General features: G+C 39.6%; 1 protein-coding gene across 2 annotated transcripts in view; it reads right to left on the bottom strand.

Moving 5' to 3' along the window:
- Nucleotides 1–18,352, bottom strand: part of abl1 (c-abl oncogene 1, non-receptor tyrosine kinase) — a 112,606-nt gene that overhangs the window by 33,874 nt on the left and 60,380 nt on the right. For both annotated transcript variants that reach the window (XM_078426301.1, XM_078426302.1), the window contains exons 2-3: nucleotides 17,028–17,192; nucleotides 15,645–15,940 (exon numbers count right to left, since the gene is read on the bottom strand). In XM_078426301.1, the coding sequence (XP_078282427.1) occupies nucleotides 15,645–15,940; nucleotides 17,028–17,192 (461 nt within the window). The remainder of the gene's footprint in view (nucleotides 1–15,644; nucleotides 15,941–17,027; nucleotides 17,193–18,352) is intronic.

Raw genomic sequence — 18,352 nt, 5'->3', positions numbered from 1 at the left:
GGAGGATTTTGTATTGGATGACCTTTTCCAAAACAGCTTGCTCTTGTTACATTTTCTGAGATACTCTTTTATGAAGGTGGCTTTACAAATGTAAAGTGTTACATTGCTGGCCTGTCTTCAGATGAAGCTGCATCATATACAAGGAACATAACAACTATAAATTCTTAAAAGTATTTGAGCAATGTTCAATGGCTGGAGACAAGTGATTGCAAATGACGGAACTGAGCAAAAAATGATGTGCTGGAGGAACTTAGCAGGTCATCACTTTTCAATGTGATCCCACCACCAGTCATATCTTCTCGTCCCCACCCTTGTCTGCAGAGATCTCTCCCTCCAGATTCTTTGATTTACACACCCTCACCACCCAACCACCCCCTCTTCCGCCTCAGGCACTTTCCCAAGCACATTTGTGGCCGCAAGTTTCATACATCAACCATTCTAGTTAAAGCTTCTCTTGAATATATTACAGATTATCTCATATTCATGTGTTCTAGCTCGGATCATGAATCCTAGCCTTTGAAGTATTAGACATGAAAGAGCGCAAGGAAAATTAGTTCAGAAAGCCCATTTTGTTTTCAGTCAATGGTTCCAGTGGTTTCGGCCTCATGTAATGATTTTACCACCCTGATAGATTACGTTATACCAGTGGCAGGCTTTACGGAATCTGGAAAATATACCAATCAAGACAATGCCACACACAAACCTTCCTGCAGTTTTCATTGCGCTGGTATATTAGAACACAGAACAGCACAAGAACAGGCCCTTTGGCCCACACGTCTGCGCCAAACTTGATGCCAAGACCAACTGCCTGCACATAATCTATGCCTGCCTATCCAAAAGTCTCTTAAATGCCACTATTCTGCATCAACCACCACCTCTGGCAGCTGTTTACATTCTACAAGTGCTCTGGCCAAAGTTTCATCGCTAGACTTGTGAATGTGAGGCCTACTGTGAAAGGAAGCAACTTGGTAATAGGCATATACCACCCACATATAATCAACTAAGATCCTAGAGATTTTAAAGAAGGACTAGCATTTGTATAGCACCCATAAAGTGCAGGGCTGCAAAGTAGCTGCATTTGACAGCTGTATAAAACTGGAAAACAAAACTACAATGAGATTAATAACCAGGAATGTTGACATGAGGAAGAACTGGCCGGTGTATTTCAAATATGCCATAACAATCTATATGCCCAGTGCTAAGCAAAAAGAGGTCTTGGTTTAAATGCTTCATCTGATGAATGGCATGTCTAAAAACACAGCACTCCCCCAGTATGGATCTTCAGCCTCTAATTGCATGTTTTAGTCCAAGAGAGTGGGAGCCTAAATCAGCAACATGAAACAAGGGACAGTCCAACCAAAGTTCCTTACTAAAGGAAAATGGTTTCATAAATCCCTATAACGATTGTAACACAACCAAATACACTGACATTCTAATGCTTTTGCTCAGAGCCACAACAATTTAAATGTACGAGTCAATATAATTACTTTTCATCAAAGAAACGTCAAGTTTACGATAAACACTGCACAGTGGTGTAGGAATAATAATTTGTGAAGATATGTACCAAGCTAAAGGACAGATTGGCAGGACTGATTCACAGGACAACTGTTAGAAAATGGGCAAGTGGAAACTCTGGCTCAGTCTGCACACCTACCCAAGTTCCTGACCACCTGCTGGTTCCTGGGAGTCAGGAACAAGGGCCGGTGCCAAGGTATGGGAGCATGGCCAGGTGTGCAAAAGGACCAATGGATGAGGAACATGTGCCAGGTGCCCAGGCAGCAATGGGGGTTGGAGACTAAAGTATAGCATGGAACAGTACAGAGGCTCTTTGGCCCACAATGAGTGGAGTGATGGATGAGAAGCGAAAAGGGCTTGAAGAAAAAATCATGTAACGTTAAGGGGTAGCGCTGACAGCGATGGTAGCCTTGCCTACAGTCTGTCTGCCTTTTCGCCTTTTTTGTTATTTTTAGTGTGTTTTAAAAAGTATGTATTAATGTTCTCTGGTTTGTTTTATGTGGGGGGAGGGGGAAACGTTTTTCAATCTCTTACCTTGCCGGAGATGCAATTATTTTCCGGATCATATCTCCGGTCGCTCTGCGGCCTAACATTATGGAGCTGTCGGCCTTGCTCGAGACTGACTTTGAGCCCCACCGTGGGGCCGTGGACTTACCATCGAAGCCTGGGATTACAACATCGAGGAGCTTGCAATCTCGGGTAGAGACTGATGTCGGGAAGCTCCAAGCCGCAGGAGGTTCGACCAGTCCCGACTCGGGAGTCCGATCGCCCGGTGCGGGGAGCTGAGATCTCCCCGATGCGGGAGCTTGATCGCCCGATGCGATGGGCTCGACCGCCGGTTGCGGGAGCCAAGGTCCTCCCGACAACGGAAGGTTCGAGTGCCCTGACCCCGGGAGAACAAAGGGAAGAAGATTGAACTTTTTTTGACTTCCATCACAGTGAGGAATGTGGGGGAGTCGCTGTGGTGGATGTTGATGTTAAAAATTTATTTGGGTGTCTTGTTGTTCTTTAGTGGTATGACTGTATGGCAATCTGAATTTCACTGTACCTTAATTGGTACATGAGACAATAAACTGACCTTGAAAACCTTGAAAGAAGCAAAAGGGACAAGATGGCCGTATTAAACAAATAGGAAAAAAGTGCAAATGAGAAGCACAACCTTAGAACTAATAAAAGTTTTAAATTCATACTGGAGTTTGAATACATCCATATGCAGTTAGCTTCGAGAGAAGTGAAAGTATACAAACTGCCATATTGAAACAAGTGGGGTACAGTCTTTCTCGTGTCAGTAATGCAGATTGCAGCAGCAAAGAGAATATTTATAAAGCATTGTGGTTGTCTCCGAGGCCACTTTCAAACCATAAAAGGCAAATCCCAGTTTCAGCTGACAATGTCTGGTCTGAATAATGTTTTTAAAAACTTATGTTATTAAGTAATCGTTTTTCATTCTTATCATCAAACTTAAAGCCCTCAGCATTGTGGATTTAACAATCCCAGGAAGGGGAAGTAAAAGCCATCCCAAATAAGCAACTTTCAGGACCTAATTCACTGTAGGACTATTCCATGTTATTTCTAAAGTCTAATGGTCGTTCAGGACTGCTTAGACAATACCACAATAAATTGTAGCTGAAAGGTTGTGTGGGAAGACAAAAACCTATATGCCAATATGCGATTGAAAAACAGAGTAATCTTGAGTCAAATATTTTTGTGTTCTTATAAAGCATTTTTCAGATCCCATGGAGTTCCAAAGTTCTTCACAGCAATGAATTATAAAGAAATATGTCAGTCTAAGTAATTGGCCAGACCGTATAATCTTTGCAATGGGATTTGAAAGAACATTTTAGTCAGTGTCACTTTTGAGCAGTTCTACTCAGCAAACCCATCTATTTTGCTTCTACCCATTAAGTATGGGTCACATGCTGTGTAGCAAGGCTGCCATTATGACGGGCATCAGAAATAGTCCTTAAAGCGCAATCACCTGATTTAAAAACAGGGCCAGACATTATTTTGAATTGGACAAGGAACATAAATGTTTAATGCAAATCCAGGCACACTACCATCATCCAACCAAGCAGCAAACAGAACGGGTGATTAAGATAGCGCAGGCAACTCGCATGTTACGGCTGTTCAGGTGACAGTAATTCACCCTTCAGGAATTCACAAATCATCACCCAAAAATTTGAGATGCATAATAAAAATAATTCTCACGAAATGTGAAGGGAAATAAAATAAAGGAAAATGATATATTTTTTCAACAAGGGTTTCGACAACCGGAGAAGATGTTTCCACTAGTGGAAGAGTCCAGGACCAGAGGCCATTGCCTCAGAATAAAAGGATGTGCCTTTAGAAAGGAGATGAGGAGGAATTTCTTTTTTTCCAGAGGGTGGTGAATCTGTGGAATTCATTGCCACAAGGAGACTGTGGGGGCCAAGTCAATGGATATTTTTAAGGTGGAGATTGATAGGTTTTTAATTAGTAAGGGTGTCACGGGTTGTGGGGAGAAGGCAGGAGAATGTGGTTGAGAGGGAAAGATAGATCGGCCATGATTGAATTGTAGAGTAGACTTGATTCTGCTCCCACAACTTATGAACCGCAGATGACGCGACTTCACATTTTGGAAAACCGTGAGTTTTCACCGCCACCTCCACTCTTTCTCCTCTGTATTGCAAGGGTCACTGGATATAATCCAGAAAATGTATATTCCACGTGGATAAATACAATTTAAAGGAACAGCTAAACGAGTATACAAAAGAGGAAAGAAATTAATCGATAGGTTAGATAAGAACGAGAAGTGAGTAGGCGGCGGCCAATGTGGACATAAACATTAGTGCACACTTGTTCACCTGTTTCAGAGCTGCAAGTTCCATGTGTTTGCCTAAATAGGAAGTGAATGTGTTAACTCTAACTTTTTTCCCTCTCGAGCACACAACCAATAATCACAAGCAGCAAGATTTCACGTTAGCATTGTCAAAGTTTGATTTAGTAAGGTTACTACATTGTGCAATGGAATCAACGATGAAAGGACATTGAACAGCACAGAGCATGAACAGACCTTTCAGCCCACAATGTTTGTTCCGAACATCATGCCAAGACCAACTCCTATCTGCCTGCATGTAATCCATATCCCTATCTAAAAGTCTCTTAAATGTCACTATCATATCTACAGGTACTCCCCAGGTTACGGTTTGTCGACTTTGCGATGGTGCAAATGGCAGTGACCCGTAGGAAGCCGCCGTTCGCTTCCGGGCATGTGATCGCGTGTTTTCAATGCATTTTGACTTACGATACTTTCTGTTTCCGATGGGTTTCTCAGAACGGAACTCCATAATGAGCTGAGGAGTACCTGTACCTCAAGCACTACCCTAGGCAGGCACTCATCATCCTCTGTGTAAAAACAATTGCCTCGCACATCTCTTTTTAAACTCGCCTTAATGCTATGCCTCTGGTTCAGTTTTTTTCCATCCTGGGAAGAAGTTTCTGACTGTCTACTCTATATGCCCCTCATGGATTGGTGCTTCATGATCCTGACAATCCTGTGTGTGACTTCAATAAGTCAAAACCCAGAAGGGATAGAAATGGTAAAACTTATACAGTGGAAAAAAATTCTCTGCTAAGAATGGTATGTTGTTCAAAGAATCTGCAGACACAGCATCTTGGAATGACTGTATTCCAGCACAAACCAGTTTCCAAACTCCAGTTAATCACCCTGTAAGGAATTTTATCAGACATTCCACACCCTGAACAGTTGGGATGAAGCATTTACAGAACCAGTAGTCAGCTAATCTCAGGGGGTCCCAAAGAGAGAAAACAGCTGAAGGGAGTGCTTTCCTCTTTTCAATTTGTCTGGTTTGCTGACACTTGCATCATAATTAAATAATTGCACGGTTGGAACCAAATCTTCTGAAATTCTGTTAGAATACAGGCACCTACATCTCCTACCCCAGAAATTGGCACCATATCCTAAAGAGACTCCCGCAAACTCAGATTTCAATTCCAAAATGCCAAAGGAATCACCACCAGTGTCCCAATTTTGACCAAAATTTTCAGTTACTTGAAAGAATGTTCGCTTGACTAGGAGACAAAAAAAATGGGCTTAATTGATTTTCAGACAGAGAAAAAAAGTCTAACCACAAGTTCACAGTTCTGTTTTCAAAATCAATATCATCAACACTACCATATGATCATTTTTAGCAGCAGTGCAGACAACTGTGCCAATGTAAAACTGCTGCAATCCCACTGTGTTTACAATGCAGAATAAAGTCTGGAAGTACACAGAGAGAAAGGAGCAGGGGACTGCATGGTAAAATCCAAAGCTTTCCAATCTGTGGTGTCTTTTATACAACCTTCACTGCCTATTACTGCAATTATTACCAAATTCAAAAGTGGTAAAGATTTGGTAATCAGCAAGTCATTTGGGTTAAATAAGGGCACCTTTGCATGATTTTAACTTGTCAACTCATTCATACTTACTCAATAACCTAAGCCAGCAGTTTTTAATGCAACATTCAACAAACAAAACAAATCTGTAACAAAGAAATAAGTTAATTTGTGATTACTGTATGTGCCTTGGTTCTGCAATGGATTTCATTTCTGGGCACATTCTAATTTTTCAGACTGAGATTACTTGGTCCTCGCCATGCAAGTGATTAATATCATCTATAGTCGTGTCTCACCATTTAATTTAATCAAGCTACTATACATTAGTCACAATTTTTTTTAAAGTATCGTGAATGCAAGCTAAGATGCCAATGTGGAAACAAAACCTGTATTTTTTTAAAGCTTGAGTACTGACAATATAAGAGATTTAACTTGACACGTTGAACTGATTTTCTGACTATTGATTTTATTACAGAGAAAGGCATTTAGCAATTAGACCTAGATAAACAAAATATAAAGGGTTTTTTCCTACACCTGCAACATAAAGTCAGGTGATTGGAAAAATTAATTCTACTGAAGTCAGAATTGTATTACAAGCAGAATTATTTATTGAGGATTTTCACAGAATCATTGGATTTTAACTTGTTCACACAATTCAAATATTCTTCAATTCCTCCAAGCCTTATAAACTCATCCACTCTAGAATATATGAACACAAAATATGCACAGATATTAAATATATTAAATAACACATAGAATATAGCATAATGCAAAGAAACATGCCCTTTGACTCACGATGTCTGTGCCTAGCATGATGCCAAATTAATCTAATGACTCTGCCTGTGCATGATCCACATCTTTCCATTCCATGTGCTTATCTAAACATTTCTTAAACACCTCTATCATATCTGTTTCCATCATCAACCTGTCAGCGTGTTCCAGACACCTATCACTCTTAAAAACAACTTGCCTCGCATATCTCCTTTGAACTTTCACCATCTCGCCTTAAAGGTATGCCTTCTAGCATTTCACATTTCTGCCCTGGGAAAAATATTCTGTCTGTTTACTCTATCTCATAATTTTTACATTGAGGTCCCCTCAGCATCCAAATGCTCCAGAGAAACTAATCCAAGTTTGCTCAATGTCTCCTTCCAGCTAATATATTCTAATCCAGGCAGCACACTTGTAAACCTCTTCTGCACTCCTTCTAAAGCCTCCATGTTAAACGATTTTCCATAATCAATGTTACATTGCTGACACATCACTCTTTTTGGAAACAAATTTTGTGGAATCTTGTTGTGCCATTTCTCTTGTTACAGCAGTGATCAGTAAGCTCAAATCATGGTCTGTAAAGTTCTTTGGGCCACCCTGAAATCATGAAAGGCCTATCAGAAATAAATGTTTTTTTCATTCTTCATTTTCTCTCAATATTTTGGTTTTTCCCAAAATATGAACACCATGGGACATTTGTATCAACGTCAAAAGACATCAACAGCTACTGGAATGGAATGGATTTTCCTCCACTGAACTGCAATCTGCTTCTCCAATAGATGCAAAAGATCCCAAGACACAATTTCAAAGAGAGAGGATAGGTGGGATTATGCCTGGCATCGGAGCAAAGATTTATCCCTCAAACATAGAAAAATAGGTGGAGTAGGCCATTTGGCCCTTCAGCACCACCATTCAATATGATCATGGCTGATCATCTAAAATCAGAACCCTATTCCTGCTTTTCCCCATATCCCTTAATTCCTTTAGCCCTAAGAGTTAAATCTAACTCTCTCTTGAAACAACATCACTTAAAACAATTGTATAACATTACTGGGAGTACAATTCTCAGCTGCATTTCATTCATTAACAGAACAGCGCACTTCAAAAGAACTTCATAAGAACCAATTAATATCTTAAATATCTCAAATTTGTGTTAGATCTGATAAAAAATGTTGCTTCACTGCAGTTCATTACCCTGAAAAGATAATATTTGTGGATGTACAAGGTTGCCCAGCAGTATTGGAGAAGCAAGGAAGTCCTTGCCACTATTTACTACAAAGCCACAGCCACAATTCAACCAATCTTCTTCCAGTGGAGTTTGTGGGCATCCGCCGCCTGCTTACTGCCTGCCATAATTTCTTGACAACAGTAATAAGTAGATTTCAAAAGTAAAATATGGGCTGCGAAGTGCACTAAGGTCATGAAGGACATTCAAAAATTGAAAAATGTAATAAAGAAAGATCCAAAGTGTTTTGTGTCAAATCAAAAACATTTACACAAATTTTAAATCCATGCAAATAAATGTAGGCTGTTAAAAATCTATTAAAACCTGGGATATCCCAACTTTAGTCGGTAAATAGAGGCAACAAAATCCCACTATGCTAATTATTTCTCATTGATTAATTTTGTTCTTTTTGGATATATCTGGCCTGAAGTTTTACAAAGATTTCTTTAAATATTATGGCTCTGCTAATGGCAGATGTGCAGCACTTTGGTCAACGTGGGTTGTTTTTAAATGTGCTATACAAATAAAATTGACTTGACTTGACTTGACATACATCAGTCGAGCAATGTCTGCAAATATTAATCAAATGAATTGGGATTTTGAGTGAAACTCTAAATGTGTTTAGGCAGCATTCAAGTTGCCCATAACCCCTCTTTCTTCCTAAGGACCCTCAGAAATTGAGGATGACTCATTTCCACTCTCACAATGTGAGTATTGCATTCTTCCCTTAACAAAAAAAAACTTACTTTCTGGTGCTTGGGCAATGTTCGATCCAACTGGTTATTGCATTTATGTACCCAAATTAGTGCATTTCAAAGAAAGCCCCTCACCTTTAGAAGTTAAAGATACGACGTAGAATGTTTCTTTCCTTCTTCAAAAAATAGTTTCACTGTTTTGCAAAAACTGAGGAAGAAACCTGGCTGTAACGATACACACTAACTAGATAGTCTTGAGATGTTTTACACACAAATCAATATAGTTTCAGCTTGCATTAATCACTGCTCAAATACAAAACCTATGCAAAAGACCTCAAGGCTCACCACTATAAATAAGATGAACCATCAGATAAGCACAAGCTACACCCTGAATCTCGTTCTCAAAATCTTATCTGTGTACCATTCACACCGGGCTTTCCATTGGTAAAGGACATTTCATCAGATTAAACTTCATTTGTTATAATTTCAAGTTTTTTTTGTTTTAATCGGTTTGCATGATGTCAATCTGACTCTGGTTTAGGGGCAAAACATGTGTTAAAAAAGTATTTCAAATATTGTGCAGCCATTAATCCTTCAATGTAAGATTCCCTCTTCTTTTTGAACCATGGCTTCCTTCTACCAAAATGAACAGAGTCTTTGATGTCCATCTTCTATTTCCTCTCACTTCTCCTCTCCCTGAACCGAGTAAGAATAGAGTTCCCTTGGTCCTCACCAATATCCAAATTCCAAGGATCATCTTTTGCTCTTTCCCCCAGCTCGAACAAGATTCCACCAGACACATATTCACCTCAATCCCCTTTCGCTATTTAGAAGGGATTGCTCCAATCACAACTCCTTGGGCCATCCTATCCACCACTGCCCACCTTATGATTGTTTCCCATGCAACCGCAGGAAACGGTTCCCACCATCTAGGGACACAGAGTCTTTTCCAGGTAATGGCGGCCTTTCACCGTTCGGCGCGGCCTGGAACGTGGCAACTTCAAAAGCCTGACCGCGGGAGAAGACGGCAGGGGAAGAGAAAAGACATTCTGGCCTTCCATCACAGTGAGGAGGTGACTGGAGGAGACTCACTATGATGGATGTTTCTCTTTTTTGTTTTGTGTTGGTTTGTGGTTGTGTGTGTAATTGCTTATTTTATTGGTCTTATTGTTGGACTGTGGGTGACGAAACCTCGTCCAAAAGACTTGGGTTTTTTTTGGATGACAATAAAGGTTATTCTGATTCTGATTCTGACAGCGATTTGCCTGCACATCTTCCAATCTCGTATATTGCATCTGGTTTATTATTGCCAGTATATTTTGTTATCCTGATCAGTGTATCAATTCAGCAGCATCAATGCTTTAACCTGAAAGAATACCATGGCTTCTTTGAGGCTGCTTTTTGAAGAGGGGAAGATGGCTTCATCCCTAAGGTTTATCACTAATTCATTGTTGAAAAATGACTGAGAGATCTGCCTTTGATTAAACTGAATCTTTTACTTAGCAATTAGGTTTTGTTTTGATGCATTGAGATTTGGCAGGAAACATAAAATAAACTAGACCAAGTGGACCCGTTGGGCCTAAACCTCTCCTGCATTGGTGCAGCACCCTCTCCTCCTCCCCCCCCCCCCCCCCGCACTCCATTCCCCATCATCCTCCCTCCCTAGGAGATGGATTTAAACTTTAAAATGTAAATAACTTTTAAAGATATAACACCGATTTCAATGAAACTTCATCCATTAGCACCAAAGGGACGACAGTGAGTAAGGTGGGCCTAAAATTGTCATGCTATCGTGTACCGTTTTGGCTGTAGTTCAGGAACAAACAAACAAACGAGAGTTTTGGTATATAGATAGATGGCATCCTAAGGGAATGATGTTTAAGGTGTACAAAAACACTTGAATTTTAAGCACTAAAAGCCATTTTCCCCCTCAATCAGCATCTTAAACTCTTGATCTATTCGATGGCTAACAAGCATAAATTGAAGTGGAGCCAGTTATTCACAAATAGGGGCTTTTTCTCAGATCAATGAAGAGCAGTTTCTCCGTGGTTATTTGCTAAAATGAGGTTGGATGCTCAAAACGATGAATCAGAAATTTAAGGAGCGGCTAAAAATGCCACAGACTACTCCAAATTTACCATTTCTGGTCTGCAAAATTGTTCCTTTACTTCTCCGTGACTAATGTGATCAAATTCGGCAAAGACCCTTGAATGGCCCTGGATGACAAGCCATGTGGCTGCCAACACATAGCTTGGAACGTTGATTCAGTGGGATGACGTAAAGCTCGATTTTGGTATGCACATCAAATATATATTTGGTAAAAAGGGTTTTTGGTGAGGCTTTCTTGCTAACCCTAAATCTATCTCCTAAGAATACACCCACTGAGTGGAAAAAAAATCTCAATACCTCTCTAGTTCTTCCACCAACCACATTAGATCTTTTACTCTTAGTTAACAAAGCTTCTCTTAACAAAACATATTTTTCTATTCTATCTAGGCCCCAACTTAACATTATACATTTCAATGACATATCCACACATCTCTTTAATAACACGGACAACTCCCGCATATTCAAGCCTTCTTCAAATGTTAAATTACCCAATCCTGCTATATTTTTATAAATCGCCTCATATCTCTTCAATGCAATCACGTCCATAGTGTAATGATGTGATCAGAACTGGACACAGTACTTTAGCTATGGCCCAATTAGTGTTCAATGTTGTTCCAACAAACTCTTTCTTCTGTTCTGTGCTTTGGCTAATAAAGGAAAGTATCCCAAAGGTTTTCTCAACCAGTTTCTGTTTCATGTCTCTGAATTTGGAGGTATTCATTTTCACACTTCTGCACCTCTTGCCTGGAGAAAGGCGAGGGAGTGTCCAGGGTGAGACTCGTTGAGCTCAATTATCATTCAAAAATCATAGATAAGATCAGCATCAAATTTGAAAATATTTATGAAATACATTGGAGCTTCGCACAGAATTTCTCTGCACTTACAACTTGATTATTTTTTATTTCTTCAAAACAATACTCAAATGGCAACTTTTTAGATTTTAATTGTAATCCCTATATCTGGCAGCCAGCAAGAATGACTCATCTACAAGGTCTTACAAGATTTGTACCAGCATCTGCAGTTATTTTCCTACATCTACAAGGTCTGCTTGGGTTAGGAGGCCTGGGTCTCATGAGATTGCCTTTGGACTCGAGCCAGGGACCATTAGCTCCTCCATGTTTCAAAGAAATATAATGTCAGACGTAATGTGGCCAAGTAGAGAGCTTTGCACAAAGGAGTTCTACCACCCCACTCCCAAGCGCAAGTGATGATCCTATTTGGACCAGAGCAAGCAAGTATATAGGAAATAATAAGTTTGGATTCAATAACTGCTCCACCTCACAATGTTCAAGTAACCAAACAAAGAACTGGTTTCCACGCTGTATCTCTAACTAAATTAATTTGAATCAGATTTGTTGAAATTTATTGCATTCTCAGCTTATCATATGCCTTTACCTTTTAAACTCTATACATCCTGCTAAATCATTGCCAATGGAAATATGTCATAGGTACTTCTGGAAACTTATTTATTCTAGAACTTTGGATAAAAAAGAGAAAACATATTAGAGCATAAATCAAATTTATTTGCAACTCTGCAATAAGATGAAAACATTATTACTTGCTGCACTGGACCACAAAACAAAGCCTGTCTGCCAGAGATGCTGTCCCATTGCATAAATCAGATTCTCTTCCTTTCCAGGCATTTTGCCCATTTAATACATTCTACAGTTAAACTAATCTCCTACATCGCCTATGATTAAAATAACTGAAGCTTGAGATCAACAGGAAAGTAACCACTGAGCATTGTTACATTGTCTAGCAGTCATGACCTTGAAACATAAAAACAACAGATTGATCCACATTATTTGGAAAAGTGAACTCAAGAAGCCCAAGTTATGTCAGTTTGACATGGGTAGTGCTATCTCAAGCAGAAGGTCAAGGTTTCAGGAAAGCAGCTACTATGCAATTATGAGCATCGTGTTCTTATGAGATAGTCAAGTTGTACATACTGAAGCCTCAAGGGACACAAATTCAAGTTTTATGTCTCAGTCGCTGACACAAACATATCTCGAGTGCTATGAATTCAAACTTTTCTATCAGTGAGGCATCGGTATCAAAACAGATAAATGTTATTCTAAACTGGATTTCACTTGCTGGATGTTTTGGACGCTGATGGTTAAGGTTGATCCTGGGATAGAATGGAGGGAAAGCGTATTGGCTGTTTCATTATATTGAGATACATGTTTGGCTTTATCCCAGTACAAAAGGGTATGCCAAAATCCCCATTAAACAAGTTGTATGGAAGAGGAGATTTTTTTTCAGTGCTGAGGAAAACATTCTTCTCTCAAACCTAGGGTAAAATGGTTGCTCATTCAAATGGAGTAAGGGATGTATAACATTTATGAATTTGCCCATGAACCTAACCGTTCCTGAAGCTGAACATGATTCAGAGCAAGCAAGTTGGTCTGATTGAGAAAGATCAGCCATGATCACATTGAATGGCGGTACTGGCTCGAAGGGCCGAATGGCCTCCTCCTACACCTATTGTCTATTGTCTGAGTGATTTCTGAGCGACTCCGACAATAAAAAAATAAGTCTCTCTTCTATTTATTGGAGTCTGCAGGAGGCTGTTGATATCAAGTTGTTATTTTAGAACATTTATTAATCCCTTCAAATGGCTTAATTTCAAAATCAAGTTAGTCAAATAAAATGCTCTTATTGACTTCAAACCATGATTCAAGGCAATATCAGAAATGTTGTCCTACATGAGAATCAAACTAAATTCAAGAAGGCTCAATGGTTGCAAGAAATAAAACTGAGACAATTGCCTGGAGGATACAAATACTTTTCTCTCATGTAATCTTGAAGGAGTTCGAGAAATAGGATTTGTAAAGAAAGAGTATGCAAAAGAACGGCACCATGTCCCGTATAGCATTGCCTTTTGATTAAAAGGGTAAAATAATGTAATGCTGTTCATACATAAACACAACATTTCTTAGGGTACTGCATTACAATTACATTTCAGGCAGGAATGCAGTTCAGGATGTTAAACTCACCCTTTCAATTACAATGTTCACTGAAAAATTAGACTGTTTCTTTAAGAAACATGCTCTGGGTCATTGGAGAGAACTTCAACAGAAGTTCCTCCAGACTGGTTAGTTCCACAATTTGACCAGTAAAGACAAATGACACTAAACTTTTTTTTTAAACTTTGCAATTTTGAGGGTGTGTGCCAGTTATTTTTCATCACGTTATTTGAAATAGTACCAATAAAGGCAAGAACATATATTCCCTCTCATCTGCTCTACTTTTTCTAAAATGCTGGTTATCCCTCCACATAATTCTGTTTCTCCAACTTACCCTTCTATCCTGTAATTTTCATAAGTATTCAAAATATATTGAATATATATATATATTGAATATATATGTCTCTTTACCTCCCCCCTCAACTCCATCCAAGGACCCAAACAGTCTTTCCAGGTGAGACAGAGGTTCACCTGCACCTCCTCTAACTTCATCTATTGCACCTGCTGCTCCAGATGTCAGCTTATTTATTTCGGCGAGACCAAACGCAGGCTCGGCGATCGGTTCGCTCAACACCTGCGCTCGGTCCGCGTTGGCCAATCTGATCTCCCGGTGGCCGAGCACTTCAACTCCCCCTCCCATTCCCAGTTTGACCTTTCTGTCATGGGCCTCCTCCAGTGCCATAGTGAGGCCCACCGGAAATTGGAGGAATAGCACCTCATATTTCGCCTGGGCAGCTTGCAGCCCAGTGGTATGAACATTGACTTCTCCAACTTTAGATAGTTCCTCTATCCCTCTCTTCCCCTCCCCCTTCCTAGATCTCCCTCTATCTTCCTGTCTCCACCTATATCCTTCCTTTGTCGTCGTCCCTGACATCAGTCTGAAGAAGGGTCTCGACCCGAAACGTCGCCCATTCCTTCTCTCCCGAGATGCTGCCTGTCCCGCTGTGTTACTCCAGCATTTTGTGAATCAACAATTATGAAAAAGGTTGAGGTACAAAGTCACTTCCCAAGAATGACACTGCAACAGAGGATACAATGATCAGGAAATAGAAAAGAATGGGCATTGCTTTAGAAATAAAATTCAAAGGTTACCTAATTGAGATTTTCTCAATTATGGATAATTTTTATAGCAGATCGGTGGGGAAGATATTCCATCTGAGGTGAGAACAATATTTGAGATTAGAAATGCAACCCAACAGAAAATTCCGGAGAAATTACCCAGCGTTTGGTTAGAAGTTCTACCTGAAACCAGAGGCAGTTGAAGGAAACCGTATAGAATTTATTGAAAACTGGATAAACATAAGACCACACAAACTGAAAGCTTTGGTACAGATATTGGTGTATGGAAGACTCGCATGTTGAAAAACACTGATAGATCAGCTTGGCTGACAACCTTTTTTACCATGATAACAAAGGTAACCTCCTACTAAACCGCGCCTCCCCCTCACCCACCACTTTTCTCCCCCTACTCCCTCCACTGTGCCCAACATAGACTCCAACCTATGTTCCCCTGCCTTCCTACTACTTTCCTCCCTCTAGCTTTGCAATTCGCAACTCTTCAACCTTGTCCCACAACTTCTCCTTTTTCTCTGGTCTTTGTACCAACCATCTGCCTATCAAAAAAAAACCTTGCCTGCGTCTACCTATCAAGATTTGTCCTGCCTCTCCTTCTTCCAGCTTTCTTTCTTGCTCCCCCACCATCAATCTGAAGAAGGGTGTCAACTCGAAGTGACACATATCCATGTTCTCCAGAGATGCTGCCTGACCTGACGAATTACACCAGTACTTTGCGTCCTATTGTGTATTAACCTGCAATTCCTTGTTTCTACTCTATTACATGTTTTAGGTGTTGGATATGATATATAATTACACACGTTTAATGATTATGTTACATGATAATTAACTTTTTATAGAATTCCGCATTGTTAATATAGAAACAAATGTTACATTATCACTGTTTCAATGCTTTCCTAAATGAAGATGTACCTTTCCATCAGATGCAGTGTTTATCCTGTAGTGGTATACCCTTCCTTCATAACGAAGTGATATGGATCTTTGTCCGGGGCTGCTTTCACTCTCCCGTACCAGAAAACTTCCATTGATGCCACTGCTGAGGAGATACTCTGCAGCATTGCGCGAGACTGGCCCATGGTACCAGGAGTGTTTCTCTAAACTGTTCACTGGTGTTATGTAGTTGCTTGGAACCCAACCTTGACCATTTTTAGTCTGAGCCTCACACCATTCTCCATTGTGGTTGTAGCCCAGAACACGAAGCTTTTCACCTATAAAAAGAGAATCCAAATTTCCATTCAAGATTCTAGGTAACAAATATAGAACAGAGCTCGACCATTTTCAAAATAGAAAACACACTTCTATTCTGCATGATTAGATTTTGAGGTATGTTCTACTTTTCCTATAATTACACTGAGAATAAGTGTTAATTTCTTTAATCTTGTTTTAGAAATAGTTAAACATTACACACAGGTATTTGCAGTCCCTCCTGTCCCCTCCCAAAATTCCCAATCTACCTCAGACAGTTAAGTCACAAGCTCCTGACCAATTTCACTCGGTTGCTAACGAACCACGTATATAGGAAACAAGCTCACTTCTCGGGCACTGGCATATCATCTCCCAGATCTGGGCAAAGAAGACAAATGTAAACACCATCTGCTATTAGTCCAGACCATGGTTGGGTGTGGAACTCAAAGCAGATATAAAATGGCCTCCAAAGACTTTCATGTTTAACGGTTTTAGTATATACGATCATCCTTGCCTTTGCAGATGAGTACACAAAATTAGTTAATATCAAATTAAAAGTGGCCATTGCAACTGCATCTTGATATTCAGAATCAAGGGTGCCGTATTCTAATCCAAGTTACATTCTGTAAATCACTTGCAGGGAAATATATTTTTTAGGATATATTATTCTGGATATGTCAAACCAAATTATAGAATTCATACAATTAATAGATGGGAAGATTCTGAAAGGGACAGCAAGTTTCAGAGGAAAACTGAATAGTAACAGTACTGATATATAATGCTACATGCAGAATTTATTACACAGAAAAAGGGTTTATTTTTTGAATACTAAATCAATTTAAAATCCCCAAATAGGTGCATCAGTAACATACTGCTCGAGTCATGCTTAAAAGATGTAGCAAACAAGATCCAAGGACATGAAACAAGTCCAGGGATAACTTCAGATGGCCACTCAGTTCGAGTGCTAAAAACTAAGACCAATTTATATTTACTCCCAACCTGCACTGCTATTTCAGTTTGTGCTTTTGGCATGGTATTGTTTAGTATGAATTGTTGATTCGGTTTAAACTCTGGTTTGATGCCTGAATGCATTAGTTATTTGCTGCTCACCTTTTGTTATGCTGAGTGTGTTATCACCACTGGCAACAAAATCATACAGTGCAACAAAAAGGTTGGGGTCATTTTCACTGGGGCAGGCAAGCAAGTTCTCTTTGGAATTCCACCGAGCAGCTTCATTCAGACCCTGTGACTCAAACTCTGGACGGTGTAGGGCTTCTGTAAAGAAAACAGAGCTAAAATTATAACATGTTGCATGCAGAATGCAATCAATTGCAGAGTTAAATCTGCAACTCCTGTCAGATGTTGTGCATTCAATTTGATTACCAGCCCACGTAATATTACACACGCCTCGTATCACAAAATACACCCAACAGCTGGTAAAATCACTGGCGCTTTCAAGTGTTCACTGCTAATTAAATTACATAAGCTTAAGATATTTTAAATGATTTAAAAGGTTAAAAAAAATCCGCGGATTGAAAGGATTTGCATGGTATCTGATCACTGCCTTCTTGAGATTTCCCACATAACATTCCACGTTTGATCTGGATAAACTAATGGTCTGAAAACCTATGCCCAAAATGTGATCTCAGGGCATGCATGTGCTGCCCTGGCATCTCAACTCATGATGCCCAGGAAAGTATTTATGTGCAAAGTCCCATTTTGCTTTGTCCCATTTGGATTTGCTGCAGCATTTACAAATAACGTTAGACTTGTATTTTAACGGCCTCATAATATCCTGCCTTCACTGGATCTCAATATGTCTCAAAGTAATCATCACTACATCCAATATTGCTTAGTTATCAGCATCTGTTAATAGTTATGAGATTTTTATTAAAAATCTGGTCATTCAGTAAAATTGATTAAAGGGTATTTATGGCCAGAACATCATGGACAACTCGCCAGTGCAGTGAGGTCCATTACGGAGAGCTAACTGAGTCTCTGATTAAATGTCATCCAAAAAATTATGTCTCCAAATGATGTTCCCTCAGTACTGGGCTTGAGTGTAAACCGAGTGAATGGATTAAGTCTCACACTAGAAAATGCTTTTCGCTAAACCACTATCAGCAATTTTAATATTTCTATTCCATTTTATTAAACATTATTGCAAGCAGACCTGTGAAAGTTGGCAGATCTTATTGTTCAATTGTCTCATGTACCTTTCCAAACTTAAAAAGTGGTCTTACAATTGTCATATTTTATATCAAAGCAACACAGGGAAAACTAGTCATTTGGCACATTTTCAAAACATTTTTGTGAAATCCAGTTTGCACACATCTCACAATACTTAACCACTAATGAATCTTGACAAATTGAGCAAACACAACTTAATTCCATAATTGTTCTCAACCTGTGGCCCTTGGGTCAATCAGCGCACT

Source organism: Rhinoraja longicauda, chromosome 31 (genome assembly GCF_053455715.1).
Source record: "Rhinoraja longicauda isolate Sanriku21f chromosome 31, sRhiLon1.1, whole genome shotgun sequence".
Taxonomy (NCBI): domain Eukaryota; kingdom Metazoa; phylum Chordata; class Chondrichthyes; order Rajiformes; family Arhynchobatidae; genus Rhinoraja; species Rhinoraja longicauda.
Note: the sequence above shows the minus strand (reverse complement) of the source record. Positions and strands in the feature narration are given on the sequence as shown.